The sequence below is a fragment of the Leopardus geoffroyi genome, chromosome C3 (genome assembly GCF_018350155.1).
Source record: "Leopardus geoffroyi isolate Oge1 chromosome C3, O.geoffroyi_Oge1_pat1.0, whole genome shotgun sequence".
Classification (NCBI taxonomy): Eukaryota; Metazoa; Chordata; class Mammalia; order Carnivora; family Felidae; genus Leopardus; species Leopardus geoffroyi.
Genome location: NC_059338.1, coordinates 86,845,703 through 86,863,561, shown reverse-complemented (window position 1 = coordinate 86,863,561; position 17,859 = coordinate 86,845,703). Strand labels below are relative to the sequence as shown.

The following is a 17,859-nucleotide window of genomic DNA, read 5'->3' as shown; positions in this document are numbered from 1 at the left end:
TGCTCTATCTGTCCATCTGTCCATCCATGTGTCCAACAGTCATTGAGCCCTGCTCTGTGCCAAGCGTTGTGCCAGATCCTGAAGGTACAGACATAAACCAGACCTGGTGACTGGCTTCGAAAGCTCGGCATGTGGTAAAAGAGAACGGTGTTTTTCAAGTAATTATTATGAGCCATGTGATTAATGCTCTAATAAGGATAAGAGCAAAGTGCTAGGAATTTAGAAAACCGAGTGACTTGTTCCTCCTTGCCAAACTGGAGAGCCCATTGTATAAGAGGAGGTAGCTAAGCTGGGCCTGGAAAAATGGTGTTGGCAGGTAGACGTGGGAGAAGTAACCTTCAATGGGGGGCCTGGAGGGAGAAAAGTTTCATGGGCAGGAGTGTGATGAATTCAGGAAGAGCTGCCATTTGGGCTAATCACAGACTTTGGGGGCTGTCAAGTGCTGAATTGGTGAGCTAAGGGACATTCACAGAATGTTGCATTAAATTAAATTTAATTAGCATGTGTAGGGTACAGCACATTAGTGTTTACCAACAGAGTGTTGCATCTTTTACCTCATTTGATCACGGCAGCTGTAAGACAGACATAACTTACCTTATTTATAAGAGACATTTTAAAGATGAAGGAAATGAGGGCAGAAAGGTTAAGGATTTGCTCAAGATCACATAATTAGTAAGTGACTGAGTTGATATTCAAAGCCAGGGTTTGGGATCCCCGCATCAATGCTTTTTTTTTTTTTTTTTAAGTTCATTTACTTATTTGGAGAGACAGAGAGAGAGAGAGAGAGAGCGAACACAGGGGAGGGGCAGAGAGAGAGAGGGAGAGAGAGAGAATCCCAAGCGGGCTCCACGTTGTCAGCACAGAGCCTGATGCAGGGCTCAGTCTCACAAACTGTGAGATCATGACCTGAGCCAAAACCAAGAGTCAGACACTTACCCAACTGAGCCACCCAGGCGCCCCCAAATTGATGCTTTTTCAAAGTTAAACATTTTGTTGGAGCATGACACATCCAGAGAAAAAACACACACAGATCATAAACATGTAATTTGAAAATTTTCACAAAGGGGAGATAATATAAATAATAATCTTCAAATCAAGCTGGAGAAGTTTGACACCTTCCCAGTATTGCATTTTCCAGTCTATGAGCATGGAATATCCCTTATTTTATTTTATTTTATTTTATTTTATTTTATTTTATTTTGTATTATTTTATTTTTGGTAATTTCCAGTGTAGAGGTCAATGTTTATTTTTGTGTAATTAAAAATTTTTAAAAAAATTTTATTTTAATTTTTTAAAAAACATACACTGTTTTATTAGTTTCAGGTGTATGGTATAGTGAGTCACCAATTCCACACAGAGGTCAGTGTTTTAGAATGATTCGTAAGTTTTAAATTTTTGTTCCTATTATAATTTTTATTTACAGTTTTAGCTTATAATTCTTTGTTTTTGGTACAAAGAAGTACACTTGATTTTGCATATTGACCTTGTTTCTAGGTATCCTGCTAAATCCACTTAGCAACTCAAACAATCAACCTTTATTGACTGGGTAAGTGCCTCCAGCACGGTGTTGAATAGAAGGGGTGTTAGTGAGTATCCTTGTCTCCATTTTTTTTTTTTTAATCTTAGGGGGAAGTCTTTCAATATTTACTATTTTTTAAAAAGTCTTATTTATTTTGAGAGAGAGAAAGAGAGAGAGAGAATCCCAAGCACGTTCCGTGCTGTCATTGCAGAGCCTGACTCTGGACTTGATCTCACAAACTGTGAGATCATGACCAGAGCCAAAATCAAGAGTTGGACACCCAACCACTGAGCCACCCAGGCACCCCTCAATATTACTATTGCTATGATACGAACTCTAAGGGTTTTTGTAGATATCCTTTGTCATCTTAGGAAAGCTCTCTGCTCTTCTATTTTGTGAAGGTGGCTATGGAATGGAGACTAGTTTGCAGGAAGGAGAGAGAATGGAAGCAGGAAAACCAGTTAGGTGTTGCTCTAGAATAGGCGCAGTGTAGATGCAGAGAAGGGATGTCCTGGGCTATTTCCTCAGTGGTTGTCAGTTTTTCTAATTTGTACTTAAATTCTAGTTAACACACAGTGTAATATTGGTTTCAGGAGTAGAATTTAGTGACTCATCACTTACATACAACACACAGTGCTCATCCCAACATGTGCCCCCCTTAATGCTCATCACCCCTCAGTGGTTCTTACTTAATCACTGCTCACCTCATAAAGGTTTCAAAAGAGAAAAGAGCACTAAAGATTGCCAGGGCTCTCTTTCTCTGGGCATTCCACGTAGTGTTCTTTAAGATATTATCAGATGTTTTATGATAAAGGTGTGGTCACGTTAATGTAGAAAGATCTGAATGCTGTGTCATCCCCTTGGAGAGTCACCACAAACATCAGCATTATTAAAGGGTTTGAGACCCTACAGCAAAGGTAGTTACTTAGTTAAGAAAAAAGTTTTTAATGTATATTTATTTTTGAGAGAAAGAGAGAGAGAGAGTGAGTGAGAAAGTACAAGCAGGGGAGGGGCAGAGAGAGAGGGAGACACCTAATCTGAAACAGGCTCCAGGCTCTGAGCTGTCAGCACAAAGCTCAACGTGGGGCTTGAACTTGGGAATGGTGAGATCATGACCTGAGCTGAAGTCAGACACTTAACTGACTGAGCCACCCAGGTGCCTCCTTTTTTAAAAAAAATTTTTAAGGTAGTTATTTAATTTAATATAGCACCATCCTTCTGTCTTCAATGTCCATGGCACCAAAAAATGAGGTTCAGAAGGCATTTCCTGTGTCCTTTCCTTACCCATCATGGAGTTAATGACTCTCACTTGTACGTCAGTGTATTGGCATCCCCGAGGTTATAACCAAGCCCTTCTCTCTCACTGTTATGTTCAAAACCTATTGAGACATAGGCCTACACATCAAATAGGGATCAAAATATCATGTCTATTGATGGTAAAGCTAGATTGGAGATTGGAGGAAGGTGTATGGATTGGAGTCCAGGTTAGTTTTCAAATAGGTTGCTGAGAATCATATGAAGTGGTCCGCCCAGGTGCAGAGGGAAGAAGCCCTGCCTCAGCGACTTACTTCCACTTGACGTTAGGGGCAGAAAGTAGAATACAAATGCGACAAGGTGGACCCACAGAAGGGAAAACCACACAGGAATAGGAACCTTGGACCTTAACACAACCCAAGAGAGGAAAATCACATGATGGATGCCATCTTCTTGCCATTCTGCCAACATGAAATCAAAGAATATATGATGAGAAGAGGAAGGTTCTGGAAATAAAGGAAAGGAGAAAGCCTGGAAAGGGAGGGAGTTCGAAGACTCCTTTATGCGGAGACACAGGGAGAGAGAACTGCTTGTTTCAAGTGTTGGGAAGCTGCCTGTAGTCTATTTTTGAATTAGAGGTTGATTCTTTTGTCTTTAAGACGACAGAGATCAGGGCTCTAATTAGCCTGGATATAAAGAGGATGGAATAAGAAAAATGAATATTTTCATAGGGGCCTAAGCAAGAGAAAGTTTGGGGCTGGAAAGAATTCAGCAGCCCTATTTATACTGCCTGCCAATATTTATTTCTGTGGTTTCCTTGTGTTCTGACCAACCCGGTCGTGTGCCAATCTTAGCTATAGAGGAGAAGGAATAGGACATCAGTGGCCACAGGTTGAAAAAGGCTCCCCCAACCCTTGGAAGATGGCATCAATAGTGGGCCCTGTTGGCATCCTGCGGGATGGGCAAGATGCATGTGAGGGAAAAGTCCCCATTTCCCTGAGGCAGTCCTACAGCAGCACCCTTCTACCTTACCCTTGAACATTCGGCAAAGCTCTCTGAAGGGCTGTCAGAGGCTGGCTTAACCAGGCTGGCTCTACACAAGGTGGCTCTGAATTATTCCTGAGTCATCCTTGGTTCAGAGAAACCACAGGAGGAGGGATTCAGTAGCATCCTTGGAGGTGCATTTCCTAGACTCAGCTGACTCTCGCAGGTGACATATCAAGGTTCTCGGTGATTGTCTGTGGAGTTGGTGACATTTGAATCTCCTTATGATGGCCTCTGAGGCTGGAATGTACAAAATGGGGGCCTAACAGAGAAACATTCATTTACCGCAATGAGGTAGGAGATTGCAAATCACAGTAGAGAAAACTGGTTCCCATGAGATTGGGAGTCAGGGCCCAATCTCTTTAGGCCATTGTCTGGGACACTTTGGACCCAAATAGAGGACTGATCCTTCTCTGTCTTAAACTGAAGGACTCCGTTCCTCCAAGGATGGGTTGATCCTGTGCAGAGTAGAGAAGGCAACCAAATTGTGGGCCAGTTGCCAGGATGGGGGTTGAGTGGCAGACGAGCTGGGGTAGGATGATAAAGCCCAGCCCACCAAACAGATCCATTAAGTGCTCTGAACTTCCTAAGTTTCACTGCCCCCCTTTGATTAAAAATTTGCCTTTGAACTTCCTTTAAGAAACATGCACTTTCTCTTTGTGAGGAGAGTTCACTGGCACTAATTACTTAAGTACAGGGATTTGCAACCCTACTTCACATTAGAATGACCTTGGGAACCTAAAAACTACCAAGCCATTGGCCTCGCTGCTGACCAGGGAAATCAGATTCTCCGGGATGGGATCTGGCCGCAGTGTGGGAGACAATTTTAGAAAGCGCCCCATATGAGTCTGATATACAGTCGAAGTTAACCATCATTGCCTAAAGAAATAAGATATAGAGCAGGCAAGTTGCTATAGGAAGATTATGGGGAGAGAGGAAGAAACATTTCGGTCTTGGCAAGGCAGGAAGACATGGATTTATATTTTAACAATCTTCAGCCAAAAGCCAACATAGTGGCTATTTCTATATTTGGTGATTTGCCTTTAATGAATATATCCCAGGCTTAAAAGTAGGATGAGTACACAGATCAGATATTCCCAAGAAGGTATTTCTCCGTAGGCAACTGGGAATTTATCCAAGGCTCTCTGGATGACCTCAGAATGGTGGTAAGGCTTGATTTTGCTTTATTTTTAAGGTAGTCCTGATTCCATACAAAGCCATTCTTTTAATAAGGAATTTTAAAGTTTATAAGAGTTTGCCATATAAATCAATTCATAAATCAAAGTTGTTTTTTCCACACTGGATGTTATGACTCTGTGTTTGGAGGGTGAGGTGCACAGATGACCTGTATCCTGTGACCTTAGGTGGGAGGAGAGCAGGAGGGGCTAGTAACGGACACATCGGTTGACTCAGCTTCGTGTTTGGTTGCTGGGCCTGAGCTGCTTCTGTTCCACATTGAAGGTAGAAAAGGTGACTCCGGAAGGGGAATTTTGTGATGCAAGTGGAAAACCACATGGAGACCCTCATTGTGAGCCATTTCCTAATCTGTGTCCAGTGAGCCACGGACATGAGATTAAATTAGTTATTTGTAGAGCTCCTAACCATTCAGCATGAGCACTGAATGGGGTCATAATACATAACATCCTACAAGAAAAGCAGAGTTAATAACTTTATTGCCACTTCCTGCAGAAGAGCCTAAAGCTCAGAGAAGTCCCATGGCCAGCCCCACTGGCGTAGTTAGAAAATGGTAGACGTGAGACCCAAACTCTAGTTGTCCAGCCCCTCTTTCTGTGTGCCAGGCCGGCTGCCTCCCCATGGTGCCGGCCCTGTGGTTCAACATGGAGTGATGCCCACCTGGAACAGATGTGCTGAAGCCAAAGCCTAACACGTGCACTGTTTAACGCTCTTATTGTTTGGATACAGATATCGGAGTCATGGTAGCTTTCACCCCGAGGAGACCAGGTTGGTATGGGGGTTTCTGTGTGTCTTGACTTACCTTGGGGTGGCCCCGGGAGGAGATTCAATAGTTCTGATACCAGAGAGCCCCATCGCTTTTGTAAAGTGGGAGGGTTCCCTTGCTAGAGTCCTCAGCAAGCTGAGAAGGAGAAGGGCGGTTTGGTGGCCGTTGCCCTGGGGACTTATTTCCTCATTTACTGGCCGATCCCAACATACTGGCTAGAAACCCCTGACAACCTCTTGTTTGTAAAGATGGATAATAATAGCATCCGTCTCGCGGTCTGTTGTGAGAACCCTAGGAGATGGTGTGTGTAAAATGGTGCTCCTGGCACATAGTGTTAATACATGTTTAAAAAATATTGAACTCAGGGGAATAGTGCAGCACATTTCCGTGTGATCAATGTTGTAATGCAGCATTTTGCAGTGAGTTTTACACTTTCCAAGCCTTGTTTCCTATTTTAACGCCACCCTATGAATTGGGTAAGAAAGGTCCTTGGGTCATGTGGGAATGAACCATGCTCATCTGGGTTAAGTGGCTGGTCCTAAATTCAAGAGGTAACAGGCGATTCAAGCAGGCCTGTGGGCCGTCTTCTGTCGCCAGTTCACTCTCTGCTGCCCAATCTGCCCGTGGCCGATTATTCTGGGCTGCTGAGCCATGCCTTCTCTCTACTGCAGATGTCACGGGGCTGAGGAGGAAAAATCAATTTTCATCAAGAAGCCTTTCATGCTGGGAGTCATGCTGGGAGTGCCCTTGATGACTGACTCAGGGTTTCAGGCAAACAACCTTGTGCGTTTGTGAAACACACATCAAGCCATCCAGGGGAGCTGAGCTGATTGTAAATCCATTGGGCATTACTGAAAGGCTCTGCGGCTTCCTTGGTGGCTGGGTCTGAGCTGTGCCTAGAAAAGAGCTTCTCAGCATTGGGTCTTCTACAAAGCAATTACAAATTTCTGAAAGTGGCTCCAGACATTGGTATGTTTTAAACTTCCTGAGGTGCCCCTAATGGTCAGCTGGGCCAAGAGATCTTGGTTTCAGAGGGGGCAGAGGTATCTGTCTTTCTCTCTTTTTCTGCCCTCGCTAGCAACCTCGGGCATGCTTCAGTGCCTCCGTCACAAGCTGCCTGATGGGAGATGCAGAATGCCAAGGCCATCTGTGATGAGGATGTCAGCTTCCTAAAGGAACATCAAGTCTCCCTGTGGTAGATACTGTCATTTATGAGTAGTGACTTCCTGTTTGCTGATGGAAGAAATTCAGCCTTTTCAAATATGCCTCCATGAAATGACCATGGCATTGAGCCGCTGGGGACCACCATGGCAAGTCAGGGTTTGGAAGGTGCTGGCCTGGGCCCTCTGTTTGGTAACTCTCTTTTGAAAACAGGAAAGTTATTGGAAGCTGCCTTTAAGAAATTTCAGAAGAGGGAAATCCTCCTTGTGTATGTTCCTCTGAGATTCTTGGGATACTTAGAATGATTTGCATCACAGATGATGGCAAACCAAAGAGAGGGAAATGCTACCTGCAAAAAGGGCACATTCTAGCACTTTCTATATACCGGGCACTGCCTTCAGTGCTTTGATGACTTCACCTCATTTTTAGTCTCACAGGTCTGTGAAGCAGGTACGTTATTATTCCTTTCCATAAATTTGTACCCGTGGGGAAACTGAGGCAAAGAGAAGTATCGTGACTTGCCCAATCCATCGATGTCTTGCAGGGTTCCAGAGCCTGTTCTTTCCATTCTACTGTATCTCAGGGTCTTAAAGGACCCCCAAGATCCCATAGACCAGTCCCCCCTCTTCTGATGTTTGTTCTCTCTACAACATCCTTTTCTGGTGGTCACCAGGCCTTTGCTTGCCCACCTCCAGGAACAGGGAACTCACTGCTACCCAATGCAGTCCATTTCACTGTTCAGACAACACCAATGTGGGGGGCTCCTTAATTTCTCAGTTGAATTAAGGCAGAACATAAAAAGAATAAATAAATAAGTAAATTAATAAATAAATAGAATGAACATCTGTCACCTAGTAGCTTCCATTCATTGGTCTTAATCCTATCCTTTATGAGAAGAACAAGAATACTAACATTTATTGAGCAACCTGTATGTTCCATGTACTGTGCTAAATGCTTTGCTTTTCTTATCTTGTCTCACACGTGAGGGCCCTAAAGTGCAGAGAGGGTCAGCCTGCACAGATAGCACCGGGACTAGAACCCAGACAGTCTGATGTGGAATCCCTGCTTTGAGCTCCTCGCGAGTCCTACCCACACAAGCAGCACACTGGACGTCGTTGATGGCCCTCCACTCTCTTCACATGCAGGACTGCAGGATGTTCCCTGGGAGGCTTTGCTGCTCTCCTCTCCCTTCTCCTTTCTGCCCTTTTTCTTCCTTCTCCGTCCTCTGGAGGGCCAGCTCACCAGCCTGCCTGACTCAGGGCCAGGACTTCCCTCTGAACTGGGTCCATCATTGTACTGTCCTGTGTTCAGTCCCCCTCAACTCCAGAAAGGGATCTCTCAGGAGGAGTGTCCAGAATGCTTCTGTTGTCTGTTAAGATGAAGAAGCAGGGCTCTTTCCTGGGATAGAGGGAGGCCCCAAGTAGCTTCCGCTCACAGCTAATAATGACAGTAATAATAGAAGCTAATATTCCAGGCACACACCATCAGTGTCAGCTGAGCTGTGCACTTGTGGTGGGACCTCACAGGGTCTCGACCTTGGAAATAGTATGGGAGCGTGGCTCTGGAGAATGTGTTCACTCTGCTCAGGGAAACCTGTTCAGGCCACCCACTGGCTCTAGCCTGGGTTCTGAAATCAGACAGACCTGGGTTCTGGGTAGCTTTGATGCTCAGAGCTGTGTGACCTTAGAAATACTACCTACCCTCTCTGGGCCTTGGCTCTTCATCTGTAAGATGGGTGAGAGGGGGGTTGCTGTGTTGGCTAAGTGATGTCATTCATTTTGAGTGCCTGGTACAGGGAAGTGAGGAGAAATGGTGAAATACCAGCCGGTGGTGTTAGTATTCATATTCTGCGTCATTTAAGTTCTAGGTGGACCTCATGATTTCTGGTGAGGTTTCATGGTTTCTGCAAATGTAGAGCTGTCTGAAGAGCTTGTTGGTTCTTCCTGACTTGTCTTTTGATCCTCATCCACCAGGGTGAAAGAGGAGGCTGGTCAGCTTCCAGGAAAACTCAGTGTGTGTGTGTGTGTGTGTGTGTGTGTGTGTGTGTGTGTGTATGTGTATGTGTGTTTTCTCCTAATATGTCTGAATGACTTGAAGTTACTGTTACAATGTTTAGTTTTTCTTCTTCTTTTCAGAAAGGGGATGTTTGGGCTCAAGCTGAAGAAGAAGAAGAAGAAAGCAGAGAAGGGGTTAACCCTAGCCAATAAGGCTGCTCAAGGTGAGGCTTTTGGGGGTGGGGGAAAATGCACTACCCTGGCATTGGGAGCCTACACATCTCATAGAGTTGACACCTCCTTGGCTGAGAATGGAGCTGTTCCTCCGTGGAAGCGTGGAAGCCAGGTGGGGGGTGTGCTACCTGCTGGGTCTTCAGGCCCTGCTGGTCACAGGTGCAGTCCACCCCAGTGCTGCTGGTCACCTGGTCATTGGGCCCAACAGGGGTGGGGCGGACACCTGCTGGGCCATGGAAGGGGACCCCAAGGAGAGGCAGTGACAAGGTCCAAGCTCCTGTTTCTCTTCTGATTTGCTCTGTAGCCCAGGATAAGCCACTGCACAGCTCTGATTCTGTTTCTTCCTTTGTCAAGCGGGCATGATGTGGGTTGCTGGGCTGACCTCACACACCATGGGGAGGATCCAGTGAGATTTTAAAAATAAGAGTGAGGACAGCAGCTGCTATGGGGGAGGCTCTGCATTTATTGTCTCATTTGACCCTGCCATCATCTTACCAGTGGGTGTTGTTATCCCAGGTTTACAAATGAGGTTGCAGAGATGCAGAGAGTAAATAAAGTATGGGAAGGACAGCGGCAGAATTTGCAGGGCCTAGTGGAAAATAAGAACGCAAAGCCCTTGCTAAGAAATTATTAAGAGTTTGTGGATGGCAATAGCAGAGTGTTGAGCTCAGTGTGACAAGGTCCTTCGGATCACAGGACCCTGTGTGGAGGCACAGACCCTGCAAGCCTCTCAGGCTGGGAGCCCAGAACCAGGAAGCAGTGGCGTTGGGATGCACGTCCTGGCTGTCGGACTTTTCGCCCTCAGAATGGGCGGCTTGCTTCTTTGAAAGAACAAATAAATCCCCAAGTTACAGTGTGAACCGTATGTACCGATGGGGCCAGGCCTGGCATCAGGTAGACACACGTTTGTGAGTCAAATAGGATTAACTGCTTCCGATGGACAGGTCTGCGGTGGTCTTCCGGAGACTTCTGCTGAGTGGCCCTGACAACACCCAGCGTGAGGCTAGCTTTCTGGAACATTTACGAGCCCAAATGGTGCAGTGGGTCTGCTGTGTCTTCACCCCTCTCGTCTCCTTGGAGGGACCCATTGGGATGGGATGGGAGAGGCATTTTAAGTGGGGACAGGACTTAAAGCTTAAAGAAATACTTGTCTGTTCAGTCAAATTGAAGGTATCAGGGAGTAGGTAGAAAAGGCTTTTAGGTCTTTCCTGGTGTCTTTGAAATTGTGACCCTACAGTAGGTCCTGGGGCACAAGGTTGAATGAGACAGTCCCTTACTTTCACGATGTTATGAAAAATAATATTTGTGACACATTTAACAAGTCCCTGCTGCTTTTTATTTGACATGCATCATTCATGACTCTGAAATGTAGGTTCTTTTGCCCCTATTTTACAATAGAGGTTCAGAGAGGGTGAGTGCTTGCCCAAAGTCACACAGCCAATAAGTGGAGAAGCCAGCTCCTGAGCCTAGGTCAATCTTATACATGGGCCTGGGTTTTCCTATTCCATGGGTCAGCCTCCAGTTAGGAGCCTATAATGACCACATAGGGAAGGAAAGAACAAGGTGGTGGAGATTTAGGGCAGTCAACCTCAGGCATTTCAGAGAAGCTGGCTCCTATGGCTCATTCTAATTAGAGTTGTCAGCCCAGAAAGCAAACAAGGCAGAGAGGAATCAGACCCTTCCTAGAAAGTAAATAGCATTCATCCTGCTGACTAGGGGCTTGCCCTGTGGGAGACTGACAAAACAAAGTCCATAGAACTGAGTACACTTTGGTCTTTCCTTTTGGGCTTATCCTGGAAAGTTAGGCTCTTCTGGATGTAGCATTTGGAGATTCTCAGAGTCAGTGGGTCTCACGTCTGTGTATTTGAGGCATAGTGGCTATATCTTAATTTCATAAAATTCCAGTGATCCTAACCCACCCTTTAACTAGTTATCCGACAGAGTTTTTGAGTACCTCCCATGATCTTCCATTCATGCATTTACTCAAGAAAGACTAATGGAAGTTCCACTGAGTGTTGGGTCCTATGCTAGATTCTATTCTATAGGATGGTGAACATCGGATAGATTAGAGAGGGGCTAGCCCTGTGTAGGACTCTTCCGTTTGTCTTTCCAAATCAATTCTCCACCTGTCCTCAGCCCCAGGAGGCTGACCTGTATTGATGCACAGCCCAGGTCCCTTTCCCGATGGGGCGCCCCAGCAGGAAGTTTGAGGGACGGAGGAGTGTGAGCTCAGGATTCATGGTTGGATGTGCCCCTCAACTGAAGGGGATGGTTACTGCTCTTTATAGGGAAGCCAGCTGGACCTGACTTCCTCTCCTTCCAGGTTCTGGTAACTGCTCTCCTCATTTTGGGGTCTTCCAAACAGATACAGTGTGGCTGCTCTGAGCCTCAGGTAGCTGCACAACCCTTTGTGATTTTCCTGTACCCACACCTGTGTAAATTACCAAGTCCTCAGATCATTCTGTTCTGGGGGCACCCTCTGTTACCTATTGGGACCTGAGGAGGTACCTGAATTACAAGTTGAGAAAAGTGCTATAAAGAAAATAGAAAAAAAAGCATCTCTGTGGGATGGGTAACATTGGCCTTGCCTCGCTTTATAGATGAGGACAGCAGGGCTGAGAGAAGATCCTCAAGTTAGGGTGTGGCAGGGCTGGGATTTCCACCCAACCTTTGGGGCCAGGGCTTTGAACTACACCATGCAGAGTCTCTTAGTGCATGAGAGTATTCCACACTGTCTGTTTTTTACCAAAAACCTGGCTGAGAGGTGGTTCCTCAGCTTTGCTACACATTAGAATCACCTGGGGTCCGTGTGGGGCGGTGCACCTGGGTGGCTCAGCTCAGGTCATGATCTCGTTTGTGAATTTGAGCCCTGCTGCAGGCTTCGAAGTGGCAGTGTGGAGCCTGCTTGGGATTCTCTGTCTCTCTCTCTCTCTCTCTCTCTCTCTCTCTCTCTCAAAAGAAATAAACAAACTTTAAAAAGAAAAGGAATCACCTGGGGATTTAAAACATCTTGACATCCAGGTGATATCCCAGATAAATTAAATCAGAATCCCACAGTGGGGGAAGAGATCTAAAGAATATGTTTACTATCTATTCATTTAAATTTTCTAGACACTTATGCATTCCTTTCCTGTGGCTGCTATAACAAATTACCACAAACTGGGTGGGTTAAAATAACCCACATTAATTTTCTCATAGTAATGGAGGCTGGAAATCAGTATCACTGGGTGGAAATAAAAATATTGGCAGGGCCCCATCCCCTGGGGAGTATCTGATTCCTGCCTCTAGTGTTCTTCTGATGGTTATGATGGGCATCTGTCCCACCTCTGCCTGTGATTACATTGCATTCTTCTGTTCCCTGCCTCCCTCTTGTAAGGATATATATTATTGCAATTAGGACCCACCTGTATAATCTAGGATAATCTCCTCATCTCAAAATCCGTCATTTAATCACATCTGCAAAGACCCTTTTTCCAAGTAACATTTACAGGTTCTGGAGACTAGGACTCAGTATCTTTGGGGACTATGATTCAACCTAGGGCACCTTTCTACTCAAAATTGGCCCTCAGACAGCAGGAACAGATCTACCTGGGACATTGCTATTGGAAATGCAGAATCTTGGGCTCCACCCCAGACCTACTGAATCAGAATCTGCATTTTAACAGCTTCCCAGGTGATTCTTATGCACATTAAATTTTACTGATGAGGTTCAGAGGGAATAAATTACTTGTCTGAAATTCCAATGCGGCAAGGTCATGACTTGAAAGCATGTCTTTGAATTTTTACCGGTTTTCTTTCCATAATACCATGCATATAAATCTACTCTTTTTTGGCAATAGAAGATGAATTTACTGTTTAGAAAAGTTAAGGTATGTGCCTGTCTTTTCTGCCAATAAAATGTTAAGTTGCACGCTGGCAGGGACTGTCTGAATGTCTTCACGTACCCCTTATGGTGATTAGCATAGCGCTGGACGGTTGAGGCTCAGATCACCACTGTGGATCATATTTGACAGAGTTTTCTTCCTTGTTTGCTTCTCTAGATGGCCAGGATGAAGCAGAAGCGTCACAGGAGGGGCCTTCACACCAGGAAGGACTGGGAGGAGATTTAATTTATGGTCATGCGTCTGTGACCCCTGTCCCTGCAGCTCCTCCAAAGAGAAGGTACAGTGCTGGTGCAGGCAGTCAGCACACATTTACTGGGCACCTCCATGTGCAGGAACCCCTGCAGGCTCTGGGACACAGAGAATAATAACTGATCACTGGTCACAAGGCGCCAAAGGTCTAAGGCAGGAAGACAAGAGGTCTGTATGTATTCAGTTTCCTCCATGGCAGTGCTGGCGTCCTGATACTAGTCAGCCTTCAGCAAGCCAGGGTCCCACCTTGACCAACTTCTGCTCTTAAATCCCCTGAGTTAAGGTCTCATAATTCAGCAATGACAGCAACAGCAGGAGGCAGACTCAGGAGCTGTCCCTCACCTGCTCTTTAATTCATCAAGGTGCCAGGTGTCTTAGCTCTGTGTTTGTCCCAAATGTTTGTACTACCCGACAAAAAGTCGGGACAAACTGGCCTTCGTGCCTGTGATTTGCTCTATCAGTTAGCAACTGATGTGTAACACTCCCAAACTCAGAGGCTTAGTAAAAAATTTGTTGCTCCTTATGAGTCTGTGGGCTTGTTGGTTAGTTTTACTGGTTCTAGACTGATACACATCCACACTCGTGTGTGTGTGTGTGTGTGTGTGTGGTCATTTGGTAGCTCTGCTGATTTTAGTTTGAGTGTTGGCTGGTAATAGGCTGGTCTAAGATTGCTTCACCTGGGACCACCGAGCTCCCCTCGATACGGCATTAGATCCTCCAGCAGGCTAGTCTGATCTTGTTCTAATGGTGGTGATGGCAGAGTTCCGGGAGAAGGAGTATGAGTACATAAGGTCTTTTGAGCCCAGGCTTGGAATTAGCATGAGTCATTTCTGCTGCATTCTATTAGCCAGTGCAAGTCTCGAGTCCAGCCCATGTCAGAATGAGGGACAAGTCATAAGGCAAAGAGCATTGTTCCAAGGAAGCTAATACCTGGGGCTATCAATGCCTTCAGTCTACCATATTTGTTTATGTCTATTTCTTACTCATGGTAATTCCTCATGCCATCTCTTCTTTGTCCACTCAGAATTCTTATTGTCAATAAAGCAAATTAGTGCTTCCCTGTATGGCAGACTGAGTTGTTATTACTGGGCCCTACAGGATGGCACACAGTAGATATGTGGGTAGAGGGGGTTGGGAAACAGTTGGAAATCAGAGATGGTGATAGCTGAGAGGTTGACTCTTTAAAGGAGACATGAAGTTTGTATGCACATACTCTCTGCGGTATCTCCTTCCCCCTTTACTGCACCATGACGACCATGGCCCCCTAAGCTCCCTGACTCAGGATTTCAATTACTTTGAAATATCCTTGAAGGGATCCCTTGCCATTTATTTCACCAGAATAACAGCACTGCATGGAGGAGGGCAGGAGAAAAAGAAATAGGGAGTAGACTTTTTTTTCCCTGGTCAGTGCATTCTCTATCAGTTGAAATTCTACCCACCAGATAATGCTCATTGACATCCAACCTCTGCAGTGAAGTCTTCGTTGCTTACCTGGGCTCTCGGGAACTTCTCTCATCTCTGAACTCCTATCACGTTTTTTTTTTTTTTTTCTACAACACATTTTACACTTAAGAGTTTTTTCTTGCCATGCTTTGGTCCTCTCTCCCTTGGATAGATTGCTAGCTGTGTAACGGCCAGGATGATGGCTCATTCATCTGTTTTTTTCTCTGAGACCAGCACAGAGCTTTCCCACAGTAAATGATCAATGCGAATTTGCCATTTTATTAATGAACATATATACCTTTTGCTATGTACTCTTCCCTACATACATTATCTCCTTTCAGCCTCAGAACAACACTACATGGTAGGAATTATTATGTCCATTTTCAGATGAGGAAATTAAGGGTAACGTCCCAAAATTGGGAAAAATAAATATTTTAATTCAGATCAGTCTGAGTCTAAAGCTTTGGGATTTTTTACTAGCCTTCTTTGTTCTCTACTGGACTCAGTTGTAATCGGCGGAAATGGAATGAAGTCAAATGCAAGATGGTATTGTTGGAAAGCAGGAGAATAAAATCCAGTAGGAACTCAAGCTCAGTTCATTTCCCACCCATTGCTGCCTTGGTGACAACAGGGATCCGTCACCTCTTTCTACTGTTATCCAATTTCTAAATGCCCAGGTGTTGTGCATCTGTTTCTAATTCCTCACGACAGTCCAGATAAATGAAATCCCCTGGAATGTGAAATCTCACTGGCTTGGAATCTGGGTTGCTCCTTCCGATTTTCTCTTTTACCAATTCTTTCAAAAGCAATCACAAAACTCAGGATTCTTTTACCTACTATAAATGGCAAAGGGGTCCTGTGGATAGGATCGGACAGGAAATAAGGGAGATCTTTATGCAGACCCAGCTGTGCTACTGACTTGCTGAGGCATCTGAGTTTCTCATTTTGTAAAACCAAAAATAAATGATACTGATGATCATACGCGCAATAAGAGTTGACACTTATTTTCACCAAGCACTGGGTTAAACCTTTACATGCATTATATCATTTAATTGTAGGCATTATCCATGCGGTAAGTGCTATTATTAGCTTCATTTTTAAGATGGAGAAACTGAGTCATAGAGAGGTTGAGTCACTTGTTCATTTACATTTTATCTCTTCCAGAGATGGAGAGAGAATATGTGATACAGTATAAATAAAAGCACTTAGAAGTACCTGGGAAAATATTATCAAGGCTTAGGGATCCCAAGTATGTTCTTATTTAATGAAACAAATACGTTAAACTTTCTTTTAATAGATCAAAACTGTCGACTAAGATCCACGATGGGGAGATCAGATCCCAAAACTATCAAGTAAGTGACAGTCTGCCCTGTGTCTTCTTGTGTGAATGAACAGCAAGGTCCAGAGTGCATATCTGCTCCTTTGTGTTGTAGATTGCCATCACCATCATTGAGGCCCGCCAGCTGGTGGGTGAGAACATTGATCCAGTTGTGATCATTGAGGTTGGGGATGAGAAGAAGCAGAGCACCGTGAAGGAAGGAACCAACAGCCCATTTTACAATGAAGTAAGTCACGGAGGTCACCAGTATCCTCTCCACCAACACTCCCTGCACTGCCATCTGGGGTATTCTTTAGCCAAATAGAAAAACTGTGTCCCTCCTCACTGCTTCCCACCACTCATCTAAGCCCTGGAAAATTCTCTGAGCTCCTTGCAGACAGCCCCATAGAGTTTCACAAAAAGATAATGGAAAAGAGAGATGAGGAATTCCCACTGATTTTAAATTCATTGCTGTGTTTTCGAAATACCCCACTTTCTTGTCTCTTTTTTTAAAACTTATTCTTATATCTTATATGATGATCTTCATTCACTATAAGGTCTGGTTTTACATTCAATAAATGTATTGAGTGTTGGTTGTAAAGAAGGTAAACATTCTTTCTCATGAAAGAGACCCTAGAAATTTAATTATTAATTTTGAAATAGACATGTTGCATCGGAAAGTAAAATAGTCATATTTTTCCAAGCAGTGCAGAAATTGTGGACATCAAAGAGAGGAAAGCATCAAAGAGAGACAGGAGGCTTCTACGTATTATACACACTGAATTATTTTTTTTATAAAAAGATTACACAGTAAAAAAAAATGGTAAAAGATACAGAGTATAAAATGATATATGATGAAGAATATGCATCCCTCTGACCTTTGATCCCTTAACCCCCTTCCTCTTGCCCTGGAGGCAGCCATCCTCACCAGGCATTTGTGTACCCTTCCAGAGATATCGCAGGCATGTATGCGAGTACAAATAAGTATTATAACCAAATGGTAGCATTCTGTCCACACTGTCCTGGACCTTGATCTTTTCACAAAACAATGTATTTTAGATGATATTAGAGGTAATATCAAGACATATAGTTCAGTCTCATTTTCCCCTCATTGGTGTAGTTTCCCATTGCATTGATACACCATAATTTTCTAAACCAGTCTATCTCTCATTGATGGATATTAATTTTTTTCATCTTTCGGCTACTACTTATACTCACATTAATATGGCATAACTGGGGCAAAGAATATGCGTATTAAGAATTTTGAGGGGCGCCTGGGTGGCTCAGTCGGTTAAGTGTCCGACCTCGGCTCAGGTCATGATCTCACGGTCCGTGAGTTCGAGCCCCGCGTCGGGCTCTGTGCTGACAGCTCAGAGCCTGGAGCCTGTTTCAGATTCTGTATCTCCCTCTCTCTCTGCCCCTCCCCTATTCATGCTCTGTCTCTCTCTGTCTCAAAAATAAATAAACGTTAAAAAAAAAAAAGAATTTTGATATCACAAAATGCCCTCAAAGAGGTAATAATTTATACTCCAACTAACAGTGCACAAGAGTGCCTATTTCCCCATAGTCACTTTGACACCACGAATTACGAAAAAAATGCAGCAAACTCTTAATTATTTCCCCAATGGGAATAGTAATTGAAAAGGGAGACCGTTGGTAATGAAATCAACAGAAAATGGGCAAATCGGATTTGAGCTGTTAACTGCTTTCCTTGTCATCCATCACTCCTGTCTCTAAGCCTTTTACCATGAGTTGTTTCCTTCCTGTTCTACCCCCAACTCCATAACAACTTTTAGCA

The 17,859-nt window shown here is 44.4% G+C and overlaps 1 protein-coding gene across 1 annotated transcript in view; it reads left to right on the top strand.

The window, feature by feature from the left end:
• Positions 1-17,859, top strand: part of FER1L6 (fer-1 like family member 6) — a 155,406-nt gene that overhangs the window by 24,864 nt on the left and 112,683 nt on the right. Inside the window, exons 2-5 of the mRNA XM_045453740.1 lie at positions 9,075-9,157; positions 13,208-13,328; positions 16,041-16,095; positions 16,177-16,308. Coding sequence (XP_045309696.1) covers positions 9,075-9,157; positions 13,208-13,328; positions 16,041-16,095; positions 16,177-16,308 — 391 coding nt within the window. The remainder of the gene's footprint in view (positions 1-9,074; positions 9,158-13,207; positions 13,329-16,040; positions 16,096-16,176; positions 16,309-17,859) is intronic.